General features: G+C 45.9%; 1 protein-coding gene across 1 annotated transcript; it reads right to left on the reverse strand.

Annotated features, from left to right (window-relative positions):
* Positions 1-9946: 9946 nt before the first annotated feature.
* On the reverse strand, positions 9947-14240 carry LOC124665788 (probable xyloglucan glycosyltransferase 1). The gene is made up of 5 exons (XM_047203166.1): positions 13258-14240; positions 12364-12672; positions 11976-12266; positions 11744-11857; positions 9947-11000 (listed from the first exon to the last, which is right to left on the reverse strand). Exons 1-5 carry the CDS (start codon positions 13993-13995, stop codon positions 10371-10373), a joined length of 2082 nt encoding a protein of 693 aa, XP_047059122.1. The 5' UTR covers positions 13996-14240; the 3' UTR covers positions 9947-10370.
* Positions 14241-23573: the final 9333 nt, after the last annotated feature.

Consider the following 23573-nt stretch of genomic DNA (forward strand, 5'->3'; position numbering starts at 1 on the left):
TGAGATGAAGTACCCGAGTACTTGTCCTCCTGGCACCCCGAAGAAACATTTCTTCGGGTTTAGCTTGATTTTGTATCTATCGAGGTTGTCGAAAGTTTCCCCCAGATCGTCGATGAGTGTGGTGGCGTGCTTTGTCTTTACCACGATATCATCAATGTAAACCTCGATATTCCTTCCAATCTGCTCTCCAAGGCAAGCTTGCATACATCGCTGATAAGTTGCTCCTGCATTTTTCAACCCGAAAGTCATGACGTTGTAACAGAAAACACCGTGCGAGGTGATGAATGCGGTCAGCTCTTGGTCCTCCTTTTTGAGCTTGATCTGATTGTACCCGGAGTACGCATCGAGAAAAGAGAGACGGTCACATCCCGCCGTGGAATCGACTATCTGATCGATTCGAGGTAAAGGGAAGTGATCCTTAGGGCAATGCTTGTTTAGGCTCGTGTAATCGATACACATGCAAAGAGCGGTTGTGTCCTTCTTTGGTACCATGACCGGATTGGCCACCCACTCGGTGATAAGGGATTAACTTATCAATGCCTACGAGTTGTAGACTAGGGTTTAGTTGGAAGTAGAGGGCAAGTAGATCTCGAAGGTTCAGCCGGAAAAGTACTCGACTGCTATGAAAACTAGGGTTGCGTGAAACAATGAGTCGATCCTTTCTTTGTCCCTCGACTCCCCCTTATATAGGAGGCGGAGCCGAGGATTTCGTGATACACAAGTTACAGAGTCCGGGAGGGGTTTCTGACCCGTCCCTCAATAGTTACAAGTCAATATTCCTAATGCAATTCTATCTTTCCAAACTATCTCCTGATTGGGCCTCTGGGCTTTGTAAAACTTCGGGTCGTGGGCCTCCAGTAAACCCCGGGTACCTTCTTCGGCAGGCCCATTGGGGATGCCTATGTCAGTAGCCCCCGAGATTTTGCTTGAATCGCAGAATCAGGGAAAATCTCCATCATTACAATCTGCACGTGATTTCTTCGACTCGACAAATAATCTTTATAAAGGAATTATATATTGTACATGGATAATGGTAATTGGGGCTGGTTCATCTGATGGATCAGGTACCAGTTAACTGCTCTCGTAGCAATCCGCAAAAACCTACTTCAAGATCACGTCCCTGGACATGATCTCGGGATACTGGCGTAATTCGACATGTGCCGCTTAAGGTCTTACCAGATGCCGAATTCCAGTCATGTTTTGTCGGGTACCTAACGCGTCCGTTAGGATTTTTCTTCGTATCTGTTGATACGGAAAAAGTAGCAAAACACCGTCAGAGGCGGTGCCACGCCGCACAGGACGGATCCCGGGGACTTACCTTCGCAGAGTTTTGCGGCATTCAGAGATTACTTCGCGACTTAGGCGCTCTGAGAATATATTGTCGAGTGCTTTTTCCGGCTGCTAGAATAGCACATTTATTCGAGTCAACGGATGACTTATATTGCTTTTAACTTATCCTCCCGATGGGAGTATATGAAGAGTTATTTTGATAACTCGAAATATGCTCACCAGGACTTATTAAATTTCATCGGGCACGCGAACAACGTTCCCGATGGGAGTAGCCCCCGAGGCTACAGCCAAGTACTTGTACTTGGTTGTAGGCTCACCTTTTTAGCATTCTTGCCACTATATTGTCATTTTGCATGCCCTTCTTCATATTTATCGGGTGCGCGAACAGCGCTCCCGATGGGAGTAGCCCCCGAGGCTACAGTCGAGGATTTATACTTGGCTGTAGGCTCCAATTTGTCTCTGTCGCAATATTTTTGAAACTTCCCCTTCTGAATCATCTCCATCATATCTCTCGAAACTTCTTTATAAAGTAGCCCCCGAGCATTTGAACAAAAACTTTTATTTGGTCAAAGGCTCTCGAAATTACGAATCGTCCTTCCTTGCCGATAATTTTCATATCACTACAGCCGATTTTTTCATTGGTAAAGTGACATCAGTGCTGACGATAGCCACGACCACTGTATTGGGAAGACGCGAGAGCTGTCCCTTCACTGACCTGTGGGCCCGAAATCTATGACACGTTGACACGTTACGCAAGTGGGGGACACACATCCTCCGCTTTTTCTGGCACGCGCGCTGTAGCGCCTGTCCAGTTCCATCATGGTAAAAATACTGTTTTACCCCTTGATCCACGTGTAAAGCATCAAGTCCATTCCCATACCATCCAACGGTGCGACGGTTTGGTTGAGCTTGCTATAAATACCCATCTTCTTCCTCGTTTAATCCCCTTCGCCGCACCATTGCTCATATCTCCTCTATTCCAATCCTCATTGCAACCACCAGAGCTCAAGCGTCCACGCACTGCTCCACTTCCTCGACGCCGTTGTTGATGCCACCGCGGCCAAGACTCTCGAGGCACAGCACCCCTGAAGCGAAGATGGCGGCGCAAGATCTGGGAGTGTCTGAGTGGGAGAGATCCAAGATCTCCGCTCAAGACATTAACCTGCTGAAGAAGCTCAGCCTGAGCAAGAAGAAGGACACGCTGCGCTTCCCCAGCGAGGAATTAACTTATCAATGCCTACGAGTTGTAGACTAGGGTTTAGTTGGAAATAGAGGGCAAGTAGATCTCGAAGGTTCAGATGGAAAAGTACTCGACTGCTATGAAAACTAGGGTTGCGTGAAACAATGAGTCGATCCTTTCTTTGTCCCTCGACTCCCCCTTATATAGGAGGCGGAGCCGAGGATTTCGTGATACACAAGTTACAGAGTCCGGGAGGGTTTCTGACCCGTCCCGCAATAGTTACAAGTCAATATTCCTAATACAATTCTATCTTTCCAAACTATCTCCTGATTGGGCCTCTGGGCTTTGTAAAACTTTGGGTCGTGGGCCTCCAGTAAACCCCGGGTACCTTCTTCGGCAGGCCCATTGGGGATGCCTATGTCACTCGGCTTCCTTGAGCTCCCGAATAAATCCGGCTTTGCGGAGCCGACTGATTTCTTCGCCGATGGCCCTTCTTTTCGGCTCTGAAAAGCAGCGCATCGACTGTTGTACTGGTTTGGCTGTTGGGTCAACATTGAGGGCGTGCTCAGCGAGTTCCCTGGGAATACCTGGCATGTCGGATGGTTCCCATGCAAATATTTCCCAGCGCTCACGGAGGAACTCGATGAGCATGCTTTCCTATGCGACAGTGAGGTCTGCCGAAGTATTGACTGTTTTCTTTGGGTTAGAGGGATGCACCTGCTGCTTCTTTGCTTCCTTCGCAACGTCGAACTCATCAGACCTTGCGTTGCGATTATTGGTTGGTGGCTGTGCGTGGTCCGTGACGACGTCAACTGCGTTAAGTTCTTCCCTTGCTCCAAATTTTGAAACGATCTTTTGGAAATCTCTGTCGCAGCTGTCTGAGCGGGAAAAACTTCCATGGATGGTTAATGTTGTCCCGTTATTGCCAGGCATCTTCAACTTCAGGTACGCATAATGGGGGACTGCCATGAACTTAGCAAACGCCGGTCTGCCGAGGATGGCGTGGTACTGAGATTCCCAATCAACCACATCGAACTCGATTTTTTCCTTTCTGAAGTTGCTAGGTGTGCCGAAGACTACATCCAGTGATATTTTGCCGAGGGAATAAGCGGGCCGAGTCGGTATGATGCCGTGGAATCCTGTGTCGGACTCCTTCAGCATGTCGACTGTAAGGCCCATTGCTTTCATTGTGCTGGCAAACAGCAGATTCAAACCACTTCCTCCATCTATGAATACCTTGCTCATATTGTATCCTCCAATCTGTGCTTCAAGAACTAGGGCTGCATGGCCAGGCCTCGGGACGACCTTCGGGTGGTCTGCCTTCCTAGACGATATGCTTTGGTCTGACCAGTCGATATATTCGGGTGTGTCGACCATGGCAACTTCTGCGTACTTCACTTCCCGAGAAAACTTCTTGACTTCTCTCTTCGAAAAACTGGTTTTATGAATCATGTTGACTTGTCCGCGAGACTCTGGAAACGCTTCGGCTGGGGCGTACTGGTCTCCTCCCGCTGGTACGTATGGCTCCGGTACGTACGGTTCTGGCATGTACGGTTCTGGCACGTACGGTTCTGGTTGATAATTGTAGGATGCCGCTCTTCTCTCCATTGTGTGGACTCTTGCCGTGGCTTCAGCCCTAAGGTCGTCGCAGAACTGCCGAATCTCGAGGAACTGTCGACAGTTCCTAGGCAAATGACTGGATTTCTCGAGGCAATCCTTTGGATCAATGTAAGAGTGCAGGTAACACGGTGCTTCAAGCTGCTCCGTGGCTGATAGGTATGGTGTGCGAAGGCGATTCTTGTTTGATTGTGCATTATGGCATCCTTGCTCGTACTGCCGAGGGCGAGCCGTGATTCGCTCTTCTTCTTCGCGGCGTGAATCCCTTCGTCTTTTTCTTTGCTTCTCTACGGCGTCGAGGCTGCTTCGGCTGCCCTTTCCGGCACTCCTGGATAGGGCCACCAAGGCCGCTGCTGGCGTGATATTTCCTGGAGCCGAAGTTCTTGGGCTTGATGCGTCTGAACTAGGGAGGCGAAGGAACCCTCTGGAATCGATGACAAAGTGAACACCACCGAAAATAGTATCCATGTTGTCGCGAGGTTCTGCGGAGATCAAACGCGATGCCTCGGTGTGCGGCACGAACTCGAATGATCCGCAACGAACCGAATCCCTCCGTTCTGGCGGTGTTGGTGACTCCAGCGTGAACGCTGCAGACGTGACTAGTGCTGCCGATGACCTGCCTTCTGCCGACAGTTTTCCCACAGACGGCGCCAATTGACGAGGGTGCTCCTCGACAACGCCCTCCGATTGGGGCTTAGGGTTGATGGAATCCTGTAGGCTGACACGAGACATCGGTTAACAGACAAGCGGGGAGAGCAATTTACCCAGGCTCAGGGCCCTCGATGAGGTAACACCCCTACGTCCTGCCTGTCTGATCTTGATTATGCAAATATCGGGTTACAATAGGGTGCCGAAGGTTCCGGCTGTGTTCTCGTCGAGAGGCTAAGTGCTACGGTGACCTACCTCTGGACTTGCGGTGGCTAAAGTTGCTAAGATTGATTGTGATCCTCGGCAGCCCCTCTCCTGGCTCTTATAAAGGGGGCCAGGTCCCAAGAGATCTACACGAGGACGACTAGGTTTACAAGAGATCTAGCTCTAAACTTTTCTTGTTTGATTGATCTTCGTCTTGATCTTCAAGGAATCTTCTTCGGCACCGACCTAGTGGCTCACCTTGCCTTCGATTGTCTTCATGGACCTCCAGCTGGGCTACATGGGATAGAACAATACTAGTTATCCGAAGGGTAATGCCCACGGCATCTATCCTATATATAGTCGCCTCCGATGCAGGGCCGACGATGAGCCAGTGCACCCGGTGCTGTCGCACTGGCCCCCCAACAGCTAGGGGCCCCAACCTGGTACGTGCATGCATGCTCATTAGCTTAGAATTTCTTTAATACTGAATCAGCCCAATCACTAGAAGGCTCTGGCAAGCCACGCACGCAGCTATCGTTGCGGGAAAAAAGGACCTCAACGATTTCAATCCATGTTGCAGCACACGCACGCAGCCCCTTGCGGCGTTGCGCATCTATTCCAGTCCCATCGCCGCGTCTCTCTGTTGTTTCTAAGAGAATTAATGAACTAGAATAGTCAGTAAAACTAGTAAAACTCAGTAAAACCTACATATTCTCCTTGGATTAGTTTGTTTTATTTCATCTTATTCGTTTAGATTCATTCTCCTTCATTTCCCATAGGCTTGACTTGAGAGAGAGAAAAACGGTGGAACTAGAGGCCAATTGCAAGGGGAAACGGAAATTGGCGGCCGCGACACCAAGTGCGGCATGGATCCAGCGCCCGGCGCCCGGGCGCCAAGGCCAAGGCAGTGGTTGACGGCGGTCGAAGAAGCAAGCCGGCGGCAAGCAATCCCTCCTCTGGGTATCTTTGTTTCAACTTTTCAATAAATTTCCTAATTCTTCTAGTGCTTGTGCTTTTTTGCTTCCATGCTCAGATGTCATGAAAAAAACGTATATTTTCTTATAAAAACAACAAAATAGGAATCAATTGGATTGATGTTGTGTATTCGCTTTAGAAACTTTATGTATATAGGGAAATTTATCATCAATAAGACGATGAGTAGTTTGTGTTTGAGAATTTAGAGAGAAAAATGTGTCATTAAGTTGCTATTGAAATATAAAAATTATCTATAACTATTTGTGTATAGGGGCCTCATTTTTTTTCTTGCACTAGACAGGGCTCCTGATATCTCAGGGCCGGCCCTGCTCCGATGTAGTGTGGATTTGGCGTGTGGGGGCGCCTATACACCGACCTGGTCGGCGTGTACGGGGCACCGCACACCCAGCGACCATGTCGTTTGATTGGGCCGCGGCCCATTAAGAGTAGTTACGTTTTTTTCCTTCTTTCTTTTTTGCTGTTTCTTTTCTGTTAATAATTTTATTTTTCAATATCTAACTTAAAAAAAATTAAGAGAACAAAAGTTTAGAATCTATTCAGATTCGAAATTTTTGAAATTTTAAAAATGTTCATATTTTGATTTAGTTTTTTTCGAAATTTGAAAAAATTTAGGGTATGGACATAATTTAAATTTTAACATTTTTTAAAATTTTAATTTTTTCTTCAAAAATTAACATTTTTAGTTATGAACATTTTTCGAATTTGAACATTTTTCCAAATTTGAACGCTTTATAATGAACAGATTTCAAATTAGAACATTTTTATAATTTAAACATTTTTTGTATTTGAACATTTTTCAAATTTGAACGGTTTTCAAATTTAAACTTTTTAAAATTTAAACATTTTTTAATTTTGAACATTTTATTTTTTGATTATTTTTCGTATCTAAAATTAAATATAAATAAAATTGGATACAAAAAACATAAAACAGAAAGAAAAACGAAAAAGCGTACCTGGGCCAGGCCCACACCCGCTCGGGGGGTATGCGGTGGCTCGTAGCCACCGACCTGGTCGGTGTATGGGTTTCACCTTGGCGTGCAGCCTCACTCCGTCACTTGGGATGTATCATGTTGGGTCGTAGGCGTAATATTGGTGCTGGGCTTAATAATTGTGCTTATTGGGAGAATGTCTGGCGCCCATGGTGCCATGGGTGACGCTGGAGAAGAGGCCGACAGTTAACTTTTTAAATAAACCTAGCTTACAAATACCCGTGCCAAGTCAACAAACTTAAGAAGACAGCGAGATCATTCCACGGCAAGGAAACTTCACGAACTGGGATCAGTTGGTGATGATTATTGTTCGCTCCTATATTTAGGGCGAATAAACGACCGACTCAGCTGGCTAGAGTAGTTTAGTTTCATAGTGCTACTTTTTTTTTCGAGTGTGTTCATAGTGCTATTTGGCGGACACAATGCACAGTGTGTTCCATGCATGTTGCACGAGATGAATATAAATATGTCCCATAACATGTCTGGTGGCTTGGTTGCATGCCCTCCATCACGTGCTGTGTTTTGCTTACTCAGCGCTTGCCTGAGATCAAGTGGTCGTCGGTGAGAACGAGCGATCGAGAGTGATGTCTAGCACAGTCTGCATAAACCACGGCATGCATGATCGTAATCGATGTAGCTAGGCTGCAAGATGTATGCGCGCACGGCCGGCCAGCGGTTAAACCGTCGTTGTCTGGTAGACATGCGTCCGGTCGATACGCCGTACTAACGTGGTTCTCTGGAGAAAGCAAAGGACACCCTGATGTGACAAATTTATGGAGGATTGGAGGCAGCCTCGAATCGACCTGTCGTTGATCATGTGGAACACAAGTGTCTTCCATGTTTCATTATGAGCTATGATGCGTCTAGCACTCTAGCTAGCTATACCAGGGCTAGACCCGTGAGTATTTCCTGGTCCAATTCTGGATTCATGTAGTATTACTCTGTTCCGAAATATAAATCTTTTTTTTCTGCTGGCTAACCACCATAGTTTCACGAGAAACAAACACTCCGGGAGGTTCTAGGTCTCTCGCCGGCGAGACTATCGCTCCTCTTCCCCCTTCGATCGACGGCCTGGCATCACCAGGGGAGGGGAGGTCCAGTTCTCATTCGTGTGTGTGTGTGTGTGTTTTCAGTCCTATGTTTTCGAGGTTTATCTGTCAGCGTCATGGTGGGGCAGATGTTAATGGTGCTTTTAGGAATAATGGTCTTCCAGTGTTCGCCGGAGGTGTTGCTAACGCGAGGGAGAGGCTTGTGGAGTCCAAATTGTTGGAGTGGGTTCAATCTAGCACTACGTTGTGGCGTGGCCGCATGGATGGGTTTTTCTTGAAGTACGACGGTCTTGATTGTTGTGCGCTTGTGGAAAAAGGGAGGGGATCCGGCCGCCTGAATGGAAGGGTGGCGCTGGCACCGGATCCGGCGTTGAAGAGGCTCTGAGGACTCCTCTGGCTGATGTTTCTTATCTGGCTAAATCCAGTCTTACGAGGTTGGTGGATATCACGGCTCGTTAAAGCCTCCTGGTTAAGGGTTTCTTCAGGGCTAAAGAGTGGAGACCAACTGCTGGTGCTCTTCTTCTGTAGAGATGCGGAGAATGTGTATGCTTGGTAGTTAAGGCGATGGTAGTTTGCAGCCGTTTGTATCCTTCTTGTGTGTTGTTTCTTATATATGTAATGTACCAACTATGTATTGGTATGTTTATGAATACAAGTAATGTATATCTATAGGCGTACAAAGTGAAAAAAAAAACCTTTTTAGAAGGGAATTGCTAGTTTTCAATAGACTGTGAATTAAGTTAGTGCTAAGTAGACTGTTGTAATGTCGGATTTGCATCGTGATTTGTGTACTTGAGTTGTGAGTAGGGTAGTAACTAAAAAACCCAGTTGCAAATGAGGTTGCAACTACGAAAAATACCTCCAAACTGTTAGATTTGATTCGCGATCCGTTCTAATGATGAGTTGCTGCATGTGTTGCAAGTGAGATTCGATGATGTCATTCTACTGAGAAGTAAGTTAGTTCTCAACTAGTCGCATCCTTTTTTTTTGAGTAAAACACAGTACAAGCGCATACACTCACCCCTATGAACGCACACACGCACACCCTACCCCTATGAGCACCTCCGGAGGACTGAGCTGGCGGATTGGATCTTGAAATTGACGAAGTCACCACAGGCGCCTCGCTGTCGATGGGAACGTCGCCTCCCACTGAATGAATATTCCGCCTTTATGAGACACACAGATGTCAAACCTGGGGTTTGAACTCTGGTGGGATGGGGGTACAACCACCCTCCTAGCCACCCAACCTCAGGTTGGTTCTCTAGTCGCATCCTTTTTAGAAAGCTAAACTAGCTTTTTAAAAGGTTTATATTTTGAAACAGATGTAGTACTTCACTTAATAATAATTCCTCTGTTTCAAATTATAAGATGTTTTAGATATTACAATATGAATTACATATGAGTGGAAATGAGTAAACAACACACGGAAATGCGTTTGGATACATATAGTTTAGAAAAAGTTACAAGAACAGGTTATAATTCGGAATGGACTGATATATATATATAAATATAAATTCAATTTAACGTTAGTGAACTTTGAAGATGACAAGAAGCCGTTATGAGCATATGCGGCAGGGAGACTTCTTTCGGCTCCTTTTCACTACCAGGGGACACTCTGTGCGCAGGTCCGAGCGTGTTGGCAAGCATGTTACCCACCTTTCGTTCACTTTGGCAGCATACAGTAACACAACTGTTCGACACATATATATATTTCTCATTACCGAACTGCTCCACCAAAGTAGCATGGTACCAGACTGCAAGTGTTGAAGACGACAGCATAACAGCATCAACAGTTCGTCGCAGAGGACAATCACACAAGGTATTTCCTATTCGCAGCCACATGGACTGTTCGCAAATCCAAGGGAACAAAGCCCTGAAACTTAGTCTAATTGTCCCTTTCAGGATGTGACAAAAACCAAACAGGGCTCGTCGACTCCGGATGCGGATCTCAAGCCAAAGTAATATTCCTCTCATTCCATGGATCATATTCACGAAATACAACAGGCAACGCAGAAACATTTCATTGTGTGCTGCAGAACAAGTATCACTATGCATTCGTAGTACCGGGCCAAAGTACATTACAGACGCGACAGTAGTATCACTCCATTTGAAGGTAAACTGTCAAGAAGAAAATAACCCAATCTAGTTAACCACTGAAAGATTCTTACAAAAGAATGAGACATCAAGGACTATATCTCACAGGCCGAGTCCCAAGCCAATATATCTACAACCCCAACCAACATTTCAGTGTCTCTGATCCGACTGTAACCCACTTACAAGCGAGGACCATCAGCCGGAGCTTCTCGCGTACGGTATGCTTCAAATCGTGTATAGTTTGGCATGTTCGACGCGCTTCAAATGAAGAAAGAAAAATCCCATTATACTCCTTGTATCCTATCACTCAACTTGCTCGCCAATAAGATCGAGTCCGACCAGCAAGAACGAGACTCCTTGGAACAGAAGGAAGTAGAAATGTATGCCTTGAACCGACAGCAAGCTGCGAGCAGCTGCTGTCAAGAGAAGGAAGGAGAGTGCTAGTTCTTTTCTGTATAACCTATTGTGTTTCTTCTTTTGGGGATCCACTTTAGGGCGGGACTCCTCCTTTGCTAGGGAGTCAAGATTGGGCGCAGACCCTACTCTCTGGTGCTTAGATTGCTTCTCATTCTCGACAAGGGCGACGAGATCGCCCTCAGAAGAACGGCCTGATTTCTTGGTGACAACCCACTCATAGGCACTCCCGAGCTGGAACAAGCCAGAGATCATGGCGTTGAATTTGGTCACTGACATGGTGTTCTCGAACAAAAGGTAGGGTACAATGAATGGGAAGGACTTTGGTGCTGGGAGTATGTTAAGTAAGGACATGATTGCTGGAATGTAGCATACTACCCAAGCAGGTAGCTCAGCTTCAGGAGCAAACATTGTCATGGGAAGGATAACACAGAAAAGTGTGAAGGAATAGAAGGGCAAAATAAGTTTGCGGAGGAGAAAGAAGAGGAATATGAGGTTGAACTTCTTCCAAAAACCAATCTGCAACAGAGTTAAGTAATGTCATCCCTGCTGTAATGATACATAAAAAAGTGGGGAATGTGAAAGTTAAGCATGCTGATCAAATGTTAAATAGAAAATGACAAAGGAAAAGCATGCATCTTGAAAACTAAGTTGTGCTTTTGCACAATTCACACAGATTTGACTGTATGCTAGATTTGACCAAATAGGCTTCATTAAATGTCAAAGATATGTGCAGGAAAAACGTGAATGGCGAGCATTGAAAACAATGGAATTTAGGAAAGCAAACAAGTCAATATGTTAATCTAATTATATGTTTAATAAAGAACCACCAAAAAATAGGTGATTGTTATGGAAGAGAAACCCAAACAAGACCCTTTTCCCGTTCTGCAGCATAATACAAACAAGTGTCCTATATTGTGAAGGAACAGGATGGATGCATGGAAGGCTCAAGCCACAAAAGTAACAACTGATTCAGTCTGTAGAAGTCAATTTCCAAGAAACCCGGTAATTAGTTTGGTACTGCAACCTACGTTCGATGCTACTAGATTTTGATTGACTGAACTACAACCAGAACAAAGTTTACATAACTGTATAATTTAATGATGAAAACTTGCAAACATATATACTACTCGTGCTTTCTGGAAAATATTCATCCTGCCGGTGTGCCTTAATCAACTGTACTGAATGCAGCAACAATTCTCAATGGCAAGAAAAGGACAACCAAGTGTATTTACAAGAGAATACGCCTATAAGATAAGTACCTTTGATTTAATGATGTCCATAAAGCAGAGTCTGAACAACTGCATCGGACCAGAATGCCATCGATGTTGTTGCTTTCTGTATGCTTCATATGACTCGGGCAATTCACACTGGCACTGAAAGGGAAATCATGTACCACAGTTTGAATGATTCGTTGCAATTTCAGCATTAAATATAATTTTCATAACAACATATGGAAATTTCAAAAAACCATAAGAGAGTTTATTTTTGTACCTCAACATCATTAAGATACAGAAACTTCCACCCCTTGAGATGTGCCCGGACAGCAATATCCATGTCTTCAACTGTTGTTCTCTCCATCCATCCTCCAGAGTCCTCGAGTGCCTTGATTCTCCACACTCCAGCGGTTCCGTTGAACCCAAAGAAATTGAGGAATGCCCCATTAACCTGCTGCTCCACCTCAAAGTGGAAGCACAGATTTATATATTGCAGCCGAGTTAATAAGTTCTCGTCCTTGTTTACAAAAGACCACCTTGCCTGAACTAGTCCAACATCCTCTTTGCCCTGGAAGTACCACCCACAGCTAGTCAGATGACAGAACTTTCACGGAGTCGCCCTTAGATAAGAATGTAACGCGAATGTGTGAAAAAATTCAGCTAACCTTGAAATGGGGCACTGTTAGCTTTAGGAAATCTTCTTGTGGTTGGAAATCCGCATCAAAGATGACAACAAACTCGTAATCCTTGACGTAGCTGCAGTTCATGGCCGACTTGAGGTTTCCAGCCTTGTAGCCGTCACGGATCACCCGGTGTCTGTACAATATCTGGACACCCTCCCGTTGCCACTTCTCAACCTCCTCCTTGATGAGAGCTGAAGTCACGGCATCGTCAGAATCATCCAACACCTGCACCAAGAAGTTGGATCTTGGCCAGTCCAGGTTGCAGACAGCTCCTATGGATTGCTGATACACCTGCAAACATGCATATCGATCAAAGGAATGAGCTACATCTGATGCAGGTTACAAAATGAATTGCACAGTTTACTCCGGATTTCCCTTGATGTAGGATCGTTTAAAATGAAGCTTATATTGCCGTCTACTTGAAAGGAATGAGCTAATTGACAGCGACATCTAGAGTGTGTCATGGAACTGAAAAGAAGTTGCAAAACTAGCAAGACACAAGTGTTCTTTAGAAACACTCAAGCACCGCATCCCCAAAAACGAAACTATTTGGTCCAAACCCTGCAACCCCGAAACCGAATTTTCAGCCCACCAAACAATTCCACTTTTGAGTTTGGTGGAAAAGAGAAACCGTTTCATTCTATCTTGTAGTGAGCAGCACTCCAATCCCAAAGTGATAGAGGCCAGTATTATGCGTCGGCGGCACTACACCCAAGATAACCCAATCTAAACTGCCCTACACACTACACTAGTTCCCATCCACCCGTTGAGGCAGGTCCCCAAATTGCAACTCAAATCCGAATCTTTCGATCTCTGGAACCGCCAATGCGGAACTGGGCATTGGAAATTGGGAAGCGAAGTGGGAATTTTGCTCACCTCCTTCTCGTTGCACATTGGAATCTGCACGAGCACCATGGGGAACTCGTCCAGGTCGGCCTCGACGTCGTCGTCCGCCCCTTTGCCGGCGGCGGATGAGAGGGGCACGGGCTTGATCCCCCTGAGCTTGATCCAGAAGCAGCCGAGGCAGAGGACGAGTCTGTCGGCGCTCTGGATCATGAAGAGCACGACGCAGGCGTTGGTGAGGAACTGCAGCGCCGGGCCGAGGTATGCCGCGCGGGCGCGCATCCATGCCCCGTACCCCGCGGCGAAGAGGCCGCCCACGTCGTCCAGGCCGACGAGGTGCCACCCCCGCGCGTGCGCGGCGACGTCGGCGGCGAGGAGGAGGACGGAGAGGAGGAGGAAGCCGCGGAGGAAGCCGTAGAACCTGGTGCGCATCTCGGGGCTCTCGTCCCCGGGCGCCGGCGGGGCGTCGGCGTCGGAGTCGGAGTCGGTCCGGCCCGCCGCCACCCGCCGCCGCGCGGCGGCGGCCACGGAGAGGGCCGCGGAGGCGGCGCCCGTGAGCTTGCCCGCCGCGCGGTGCGCCTTGAGGAGCAGCACCCAGGTGATCTGGCGCGCGTTCTTGCCCCGCCCGTCCTTGCCCCCCGCGGCCGGGGACCCCGGCGACGGCGGCACCTCCGAGATGGCCCAGTCCGGGGTCTGCATCTTGACCACCACCGGCGTCCCGCCTCCGCCGCCGGCTCCTATCCGCGCATCCTGCCCCCACCACGGCGCCATTGCACACGATTCTTGCTGGCTGTGGCTCCCGCTCACCTCCTCATCCGACACGGCGCGTAGCTAGCTAGCTAGAGGATAGAGCTGGAAGGAAATGGCAGTGGGGGGAGAGACTGTCAGACAGACACTAGTTCAGTGAGGAACTGAGGATCCGGCGAGGAAGACGAGACAGCGGCGGGGGGATCCAGCGCCGGTGAGCTCGGGACAAGCCCAGCCTTTATACAGCCTCCCCCTATGATTACCACCTCTGGCTCCTGCTTCCAGCTGGAGTAGTAGACGGGAGGAGCAGAGGACGGCCTTTTTACGCACGAGTTCGCGCGGCTGGATTAGCGTAATCTGCCCCCTGAAACAAGGAGGGTGATGCAACGCGACAGAGATTAATTAACGCAGTATAGGAATGGCACTTTCATCGGGATCGGCAATGGCGGACTTGTGTCGTCGGGTCGCGGTCGGTCCGACTGATTCAGCGATTAGCGCTGCGTCTGCGTGGGGCAGTTCGTTAATGAAATCGCGGGGCAGCGAAGGCAACGGGACACGTGAGGTGCGGGCCTGGGCCCTGGGCCTGGTGGCATGGGTGGATGATTCGTTGCGTGGAGCCGGGGACGGTGTCGGTGGCTGGGCCACACGCAGTCCAGACCATCAGTCATCTTCCACCGGCTCGCTTCGGCTGGAATGGGTCGGGTTACTGCGCTGCGCTGCCATGCCATGCACCACGGACGGACGTTCCTTCTACCTATCTGCAGCTTGCTCCGTCGCCGTTCAGTCTTGCCCCTGCTACCGGAACCAGCGGCAGCACCACCCCGTCCTGCCTGTCCCCTCTCCACTCTTCACTCATTCTCCACCGCTGCCGAACTGAAAGAATAAACCTTTTACAGCACCGGTGGCCGATCCTCCTCCGTCTCCGTCCGACTCTGTCGGTCGTGCCGCTAAGTGGGCGCGCATCAGCGCATGGATGAATCATCGTCGTCGTCATCATTGCCGCTTCACGTGCCAGATACGAGGCGATGGGGATCGATCGATCCATCGATCGATGGGTCGTAGTTGTACGTGGAGAAGATCAAGATGCTTCCCCTACCGGCGCTCCTCCTGCCGCTGTAGCCTGTAGTAGCAGCCGGCCGGTGGGGGCTGTAATTTGGGCGCGAGATAAGCGCCAATCAATGGCGGATCCTCCGAATTCACGGCAGCGTAACGCATTATTGGCAGCGGCATCAAAACGCAGCAGCGCCCACGCCAGCGAAATTGCAGGCGGAATTCAAAGCCCCCAGAACAACCACCACTCCACCACTGCCTTGTCTCTCGTCCTTGTCTTGCATGCCACTGCATGTATTGTACGCCCAGCATCAGTTACGCTCTATGCTCTGTACTCTCCCTACGCTTAGTTGGCTAGCACCGGACGATGTAACCCGGGAAGGCGCTGTCAGCTCAAAATGCGTTCGTCAGAAACATCTCTGGGTTATATGATGAGACTTGAGGGTTTCATCCTGACATGCCACGGTCAGATCTACTGCTGGCAACACTGGAAGAGGGAAACTGGCCACCTGATCGTGTCTAAGCTGGGCTTGTGGTCTAGCGGTACTTTTGTTCCTGCCTTGTGGACTTTTGTTCTCGAGCTAGCTGTTTTCGCTGTAGTCTGCATGCCACCTTCAGATTTAAGAATGTCATTCTGTCAGCTTCAGTCCTTCTGAGTCTGTACTACTAGGAGAGGAATTTTCATCAACATTTACTAAACTGTTCTTGGACAGAAACTTGAAAAATCGATTGGTCCAAAGAAGGCAAAGGAGGCAGAAAGCTGAAGTACGTCGTCTGTCTGAGCAACAGAAAACGTCCGCTGCTAGCTTTTCATACTAATAATAATAGAGAAAGTGGATTTAATCATACTTTCTCCGTCTCAAAATGGATATCACAGATTTATCTAATTTGGATGTATCTCGACACCATTTTAGACAAATCGGGGGCATCCATTTTTTGTCCAAACACAAACAAAAAATAATAGCATGATCAAGAGATGCAATCGAAACAAAACAAAATCAAGCAAAGGATCTGCACGTCCAGTACCTTGTTTCAGCAAATTATTAGAGAGAGAAAAAGGGAGATGTATATAAACTGAAGTAGTATCTAGATTAGATCTGGGTAGCATGATTGACCACTTGCTTGGTTGGAGATTGTGTGATGACACCTGATTAAACGTACGAGAAGTTAGGCCATCTTCAACGCGGTGATCCATTTGGTCCACGCTCGTTAATTTGTGCACATGTGGAGAGACGACATGGCCTTACGCCCTAAGGCGACAACACAAATGACCATCTATCCACTTTTGTGTCTGCGATATCTGGGCCTAGTTTGCGTCCGCACGGACATAAACAAACCTCCCTTCTTGCGACCTTGCGGGTCTTGCGGGATAGTTTTACGGAGGAGGAGGTGCTTGGGGTCATCAAATCTGTGCCTAGTGATAAAGCTCACGGCTCGGATGGCTTCACGGGGGCTTTCTACAAAGCTTGTTGGCCAACTGTAAGGGTATATTGCCCCTATGTGTGGTTTTGGTAATTAATGACAACCCCTATGGACTAATGTTTTCATTAAGTTTATATGAAGGAATATTCCATAGGTACTACTTGTACTCCATGTGTTGGATTCAAGTATGGATGCCATGAAGATAAAGATATACCTTGTGTATTGGCATCAAGATCATCGGTATGAAGATATATATGTCATATGATCAAGAAGAAGAAATGAAGATGGAGTTCTTATGTGGAACTCAATATTAGCCATGCTCTATCTTAAGTGAGTATGAGAAGATACAAGGTTGAGTTGGGCAAGTTCAAGATGAGCATCTTGAGTGGATCACATGCTTGAGGCTTGTCGTCCATTTGGTGATAATGGACATGTGAAGATATGCATCAATGAAGCTTTCCCATCATGGTGTATGGGGCAGCATTTGTGAGTATACACGAAGCGACAATGATCAAGTGATGCATTCCGGCTTGAGTGGAGCGTGAAGTGTTATCATCAAGATCAAGCGGGATGCGCAAGGCAAAGGTATGGCCTTGCTAGGTTTTCCTTTCACCGGTCTCAAGGTGGTTGATGGGAGACCGGATTATAGGATACATAGCCGCACTATTAAGAGGGGCTTTCGGTTGGGTAACTTGATCACATCGTCTTAGGGAGCTCAATCCTTTGCATACTTTGCATATCCGTATTGCTTCTTGGTGTTTCTCTGTGTGAGGTTCTTGAGCTTGTTGCTAGCTTTACAACAAGCCCAAGTTCATCGAAAACGGAATCCGCATGCATCTTCTATTGCGTTTTCGAGGTTGGGTGATTTTACTAGGTTATTCATGATATAAGGTTCTACCTTTTATATTCATGATAAAATCCCCTCCTATAGATTCTTGTGTTTTCACTTTCCATAGGATAGAATTTGTTATTATCTTCCAAACAAAACTGGTTTCATTCGAATCGGGGTTCGGTAGCAAAAGTTATTAAAGAAAGAGTAAAAGAAGAAAAAGAAAAGAAAAAGGAAAAAGGGGGGAGGTTGCCGGTCGGGCGCCCGCCTGCCGGGCCGTACGCCGGCCCACCCGGTGGACCGGGCGGCAACCGGCCCAAGCGCCGAGCGGCCCAGCCAGCCCTCCGGTCCGACCGGATTGTAACCGGGCCGCCGCCTTCCCCGCGCGGCCCACCTCGCGCCGCCTCCACCCGCCCGCCGCCGCCTCCTCCGGTCGCTCCGCCCGCGCGGCCCACCCGGCGTGGCCGGCACCCCCGCGCGGCTCTCGTCGCTATCCGCCGCACGCTGCTTCCCGGCTGGGCTTTTCGCCTCCACGAGGCCCACTCGCCCCATCCGGTTCTCTGGGCCGGTCCGACCGGGCCGCCGACCGGCCCGGCCGGCCGTGCTGCTCCGGTCGGCCGGCCTGGTGACCGGCTGGGCCGTTTTCTGGCTAGTTTTTCTGCCCGATTTTCTGTCTTTTTCCCCCAACAGCTATTTTTCCCCTTTAGCTATAAATAGGCTTCTTCCACCTTGAGCCAAAGTTACTTCTTCCCTATTCTCTCACCTCCATTGTTGCATTTGAAGAAGTTGCTCTCTCTCTTGTTCCCCCCATGATTCTTGCTCATATTTGAGGATTTGAGAGAGGAGATCTAGATCTACACTTCCACCAAACCAATTCTTCTCTAAGTGAGGGAATCTCTTGGGATCTAGATCTTGGAGTCTTTAGTTGACTTTCCCCTTGTTCTTCCTCTCCAATCTCATCCTAGCATTCGTTGCTTTGGTGGGATTTGAGTGTGAAGGACTTGAACACCTCTAGTGTTCTTGCTTTGCATCATTGCATAAGTGTTGAGCTCTCCACCACGATTAGTTCGAGTGAGAGACCGTGAGCTTGTTACTCTTGGAGGGAGACCTCCTAGTTGGCTTGGCGTTGGTGCTCCGGTGATCTCTTCAAGAAGATTGTGAAGAGGCACGGGCTTCTCCTTCGTGGAGCTTGTGAAGTGGTTGTGGAGCTTGCCATCTCCGGAGCGGAGGAAAAGCTAACCATAAGGAAAGGGCCATTATCCTTCGTGGGTGTGGTTCGGAGAATAGGGTGAGCCTTCGTGGCGCGGGAATCCTTCGTGGGACCTCCACTCCTCCAAGCGTGACGTACCTTGTTGCAAAGCAAGGGAACACGGGAATACATCCTCGTCTCCGCGTGCCTCGGTTATTTCTATGCCCGAGCTCTCTTTCCTTGTGATAGCCATCGTGCTTGAAGTATATATATATCTTGCTATCACTTGTGCTACATATATCTTGTGCCTATCTTGCTTAGCTCTAGTTGCTATTGTTACACTTAGTTGAGCTTAGCATATTTAGGGTTTGTGCTTGTAAACTAAACGATAGTTTAATTCCGCATTCTTACAAGACAAATCCGCAAGAGTTTGTAATTGCCTATTCACCCCCCCCCTCTAGGCGACATCTCGATCTTTCAATTGGTATCAGAGCAAGGTCTCTCCTTGTTTAAGGCTTCACCGCCTTGAGAGTAAAGATGTCGGCTAGTAACTTAGTGCACAATGACACAATTATCTTTGTTGGCACAAATTATCTTTTGTGGCGAAATTGCTTGCTTTGCAAACTTCGGACCTTGTGTCCAAACATTGAGCAATTTCTAGATGTAGGTTTTTCTCCTCCGATGGACCCTCAAAATCTATCTTTAGAGGATGAGAAAAACTTACATCTTGAAGCTCAAGTATCTAATGAGCTTGTATTCTCTTTGAGACCAGATTTTCATAGGTTCTTGATATATATAAAGCGAAAAACGTCTCATGAGATGTGGATCAAGCTTAAGGAAATGTTTGGTGGATCCACTTCTCATTTGGTTGGTGGTGACTCCGAGGAGCTCTCTTCCCCTTCACATCATGAAGAGCTCCAAGTTGCTTCCACCTCCGGCCGTGATGAGTTCTCATCTTCTTCCACTTCACCAACGTGTAGCAAGACACGAGGTAATGATATGGTGAGTGGTGAGGAAAATTGCAGTGTTGATATTTTGCTCAATAGTGATGATTCTTCATCTCTATCCCATTACAATGCTTCCTCTTTGGACTTAAACACATCTAGCATTGAAAATAATCTACATGCTTGTGTTGATAGTCCTCGCATATCATGTGTAAATTGCTCACATGAACCCCATGATGATATGCTTGTCTTGTCTTGCTCCCATAATCAAAATGCTTCTATTTCCTCTAGTTGCTTGTTGACTAACAATGTAGAGGAAACCGAACACTCTATGGATCAAGACATGTTTTCAAATGAGGATTCAAGAATTTCTTCATCTTCATCCTCCGGTATGCACATGTGCCTTATGGCAAATGGATCAAAGGTATCTCCTACTTTGACTCCTAACACTTCCTCTAATGATGAGAGTGATGATGATGATAATGATGAAGAATATAATATCTTGGTGCATAATATGGCAATGGTATATGCTTCTCTTCATGGTAATAAAGAAGCTCGTGCTAATCTCGAACACTCTATGGATACCTTGAGTAAATATAGGGAAACCATAGTGGAGTTGGAGTCCCATGTTGAAAATGGGGAAAAGAGATTCACTCTCCTCAAGCATGAGCTAAAAGATGAGAAGCATACTAATTTTATGCTTACACAAAAAATTGAATCCTATATGCATGAAAATGAGAAAACTATTGTTGATGCTTGTGCTACTAACTCTACTTCTTGTGAAGCATCTACCTTAAAGGAGAATGTTGAGCTAAGGGCTCAACTTGAGTTGCTAACTAGCAATTGTAGGGAATTGGAAGAAAGCAATAAAACGCTCTCACACTCTCTTGAGGATCTTCTAACTTCCTACGATGAGCTAAAGTTAGCTCATGAGGCTAGTATCACTAAGGTAACATCTTGTGAGCCTCATGTGGACATTAGCACAACCTCTACCCAAAATGTTATATTGCCATGTGCTAGTCCTTGTAATCCATCTAGTCAAACTAGTGATACACCTTGTGTTGGATTACTCACTTTGCCTTGTTGCTCTAATAATGAAGCTTCTACTTCCTCTAGTACTTGTATTTCTACTAACCATGTAGAGGAAATCAAAGAGCTCGAGGCCCAAGTCATTTCTTTAAAGAAAGACTTGGAAAAGCGTCATGAAGGGAAATCCGCACTTGACAAGATGCTAAGTGTGCAACAATCCCCCAATGACAAGAGTGGACTTGGATTCAACTCCAATAACAAGAACAAGTCCAAGAGCAAGAGCAACAAGAATAAGGGCCAAGACAAAGTCAAGGATCCGGCCAAGTTGGTGTGCTTCAAGTGCAAGGTTGAAGGGCATCATGTTAGATCATGCCCATTGAAGAAGAAGAAGCACTTGAGTGAGAAACAACAAGGGAAACGGCCACAAGGTCAAGGTCAAGCTCATGCTCGACCTCAAGTTGAAGATAGGCCACTTCCCAAGAAGAATCAAGATATTGTTCCCCAAGAGAAGAAATCAATAAAGAAGAGAAAGGGGAACACTTGCTACTTATGCCGTGTGAAGGGGCACTTTGCTTCTTCATGTTTAGGTAGTACCTTATCTAACCCTATAATTGTTGATGATGATTATTCTCTAGGGAAGGATAAGGATGGCAATGTGTTTGCCAAGTTTGTTGGAACTCAAAGTGGTCTCAAGAAAAGGACCATTTGGGTTGCCAAGCCTATTGTGACTAACCTCTTAGGACCCAACTTGGTTGGGGACCAACAAGCTCAAACGTGATCAATAGGTGCATGTTGAGGTCATTGGAGACTTGGCTACTTCATGAAGAATTAAGGGATCTTCATATATTGTATTCTTACCAAGCCAAGTCGTATGGATTATCATCTATATCTTATATCCAATGTTCCTCTTTGCGGTAACTTATACTTCAACTCTTCATGTATATTGTAAGTTACTTGCCCCTTTGCATGTTTGGTTTTGTACCAAATATTTGTGTGTATGTGTTGTGTCTTACTTACCTATCTTGTGTATTCAAGTATGTTTGTTTGACTCATCATATACTTGTGTATTGTTTTGAGCCTAATGCATCTTGATGATATTTTATTTGGCTCTCTTTGAAGTGATTAATGGAACATCCCATTTTGGGGGAGTGATATGCCTTGTGCATCTCTCTTTCTTTAAAAATGTGTACATGGGTACCACCACTTAGTATTGATATTGCAAGATTATCTAGTCACTATGTGGTGTGTCATACTCATGAGAAATTCAAATTCTAAAATATCCATTAATCATCTCTAGTTAAATTTTAGTTGCCTCTTGTTTGGGAAGAAATGACTTATCACATTATGGGGGAGTAATATGTTTTGTACATATCACAAGCCTAGAAAATGTGAACATATGAGGTTATGCCACTTAGAGTTGATGCTCTTAATTATCTTGTTTCTAGGTGGCATGTTTGCTCAAACAAGCTCCACTTGTAGTAAAAAGATTTTATTGCTCATCTTTTGGTTCTTGTTTGAACAAGAAATTCTTGGTGCGGTTTTTCCTCAAATACATATCTCTATATCTTATTTGGGACACCGTTTGCTTCAAGTTATTCTAATCATTGCCGTGCGTGATTGTGTGACTAGTTGAAGCTATCAAGAATCTTCATCCGTGCATAGTGCTCAATTCTATATACTTATCCTATGCCTTTTATTGTGAAGTTGATCCTTTCTAACATTGTCAATACTCCACCGGAAATTATTTCCAATATACTCATTGTCTTTGACAATTAATAACCTTGTATGTGGTTGAATTTTTGGATCATCTTCACCTTGGATTGTTTCTTATTGCCTTATTTTACTTCCAACAAATCTTTGTTGCTCCCATGTGTCTTCCTTGTTCCTTTGAAAAATCTTTTGATAAATTCTCTTGATTCATATCAAGTGTTTCTTTTGGAAGACAAACCTTTTCCTTACGGTACATTGTGCCATTGTGAAAAGTGTATAGGGTTTGGTTTATTTTGTTTGAACCTTGCTCTTTTGGGGAGTTTGCTATCTCATTCTTTCTTACATGATTCATTTGCTTGAATGAGATAAATCCTTGAGCATGTTTGCTTTATTTCATCCTTTATGCTCAATGGTTTCTTCTTAGTTCATTTGTTGAACTTTGTTGAACAAATCTTTTGAGATTTGCTTCTTAGATATAACTTGGACAACAAATTTGTTTTGTGGCACCTCTATGCCTTATCTAATTCTTTTGGTGTTTTGTCCAAAGTATATCTTTCTTGGATCTTTAAAGGTTTAGGTGCATGCTTATATGTAATTTGTTTATACTTGTAGCATGTTTGCTTTCTTTTGATCCATTATGTAGGATATACTTCATCAAATCCTAAATGGCTAAGATGTGCATGAAATTCAAACTTCATCTAAATATGCACATGTTTATATGGAGTGTGTCCTATATATTGTGGTTAGTCTAACCATGTTGGACCCAATGAGTTTGGGGACGAAGATGTACTTGAATGATGTTTTAGGTACATTGGAGATGCAATGGAGGCTTGTCTCATCTATAAGGAAGGTGTTGTCACCATATGAGAATTGGAGTCAAGCTAGGATGATCGATGAACTCTTATCCACTACATCAAGCCATTGCCATCTCGGTAACAAGTATCTTATTCATGCACTCTCATATAGCATCCAACCTCTTGTAGGTTGTATCTTGGCATGAAATTATTTATTTCAAAAAAAAAAATATTGCGGTTCTTGAAAAATCATTTTTAAAGCAAAACTTCTTATTGTACATTTGAGTAATTTGAGAAGATGCATATGTTGGGAATATATATATATATATACATCATGTTTATGATTCACCTACCCAAATATGCCCTCTAGCAATTTATTGCATATCAATTCCTCAAAGAGCTCTTATGTGCAATATTGATGAAATTGCGAAATAAATCCATATTTATGATACTTGTTGCCTTTCTCAAAACACTCCAACTAGCTCTACTCCCCTTATTGTTAGTTGTGATGTTTTTGAGATTTAACTTGGTTGAAGTTCATTCATATACCATAAGTGAAAATTGGAGCCATAGGCTATATATGCTTCTTAAGCAAACATCCTTTGGTATATCTTATGACTTCATCTTGGATATCT

The sequence above is a fragment of the Lolium rigidum genome, chromosome 6 (assembly GCF_022539505.1).
Source record: "Lolium rigidum isolate FL_2022 chromosome 6, APGP_CSIRO_Lrig_0.1, whole genome shotgun sequence".
Lineage (NCBI taxonomy): Eukaryota > Viridiplantae > Streptophyta > Magnoliopsida > Poales > Poaceae > Lolium > Lolium rigidum.

Excerpts from the sequence above, each read along its gene's own strand:
- LOC124665788 (XM_047203166.1), bottom strand. The coding sequence starts at position 13,995 with ATGGCGCCGTGGTGGGGGCAGGATGCGCGGATAGGAGCCGGCGGCGGA. Across the intron at positions 11,858-11,975 it reads TGTATCTTAATGATGTTGAG|TGCCAGTGTGAATTGCCCGA; the intron begins GTACAAAAATAA and ends TTTCCCTTTCAG. Across the intron at positions 11,001-11,743 it reads TGGACATCATTAAATCAAAG|ATTGGTTTTTGGAAGAAGTT; the intron begins GTACTTATCTTA and ends ACTCTGTTGCAG.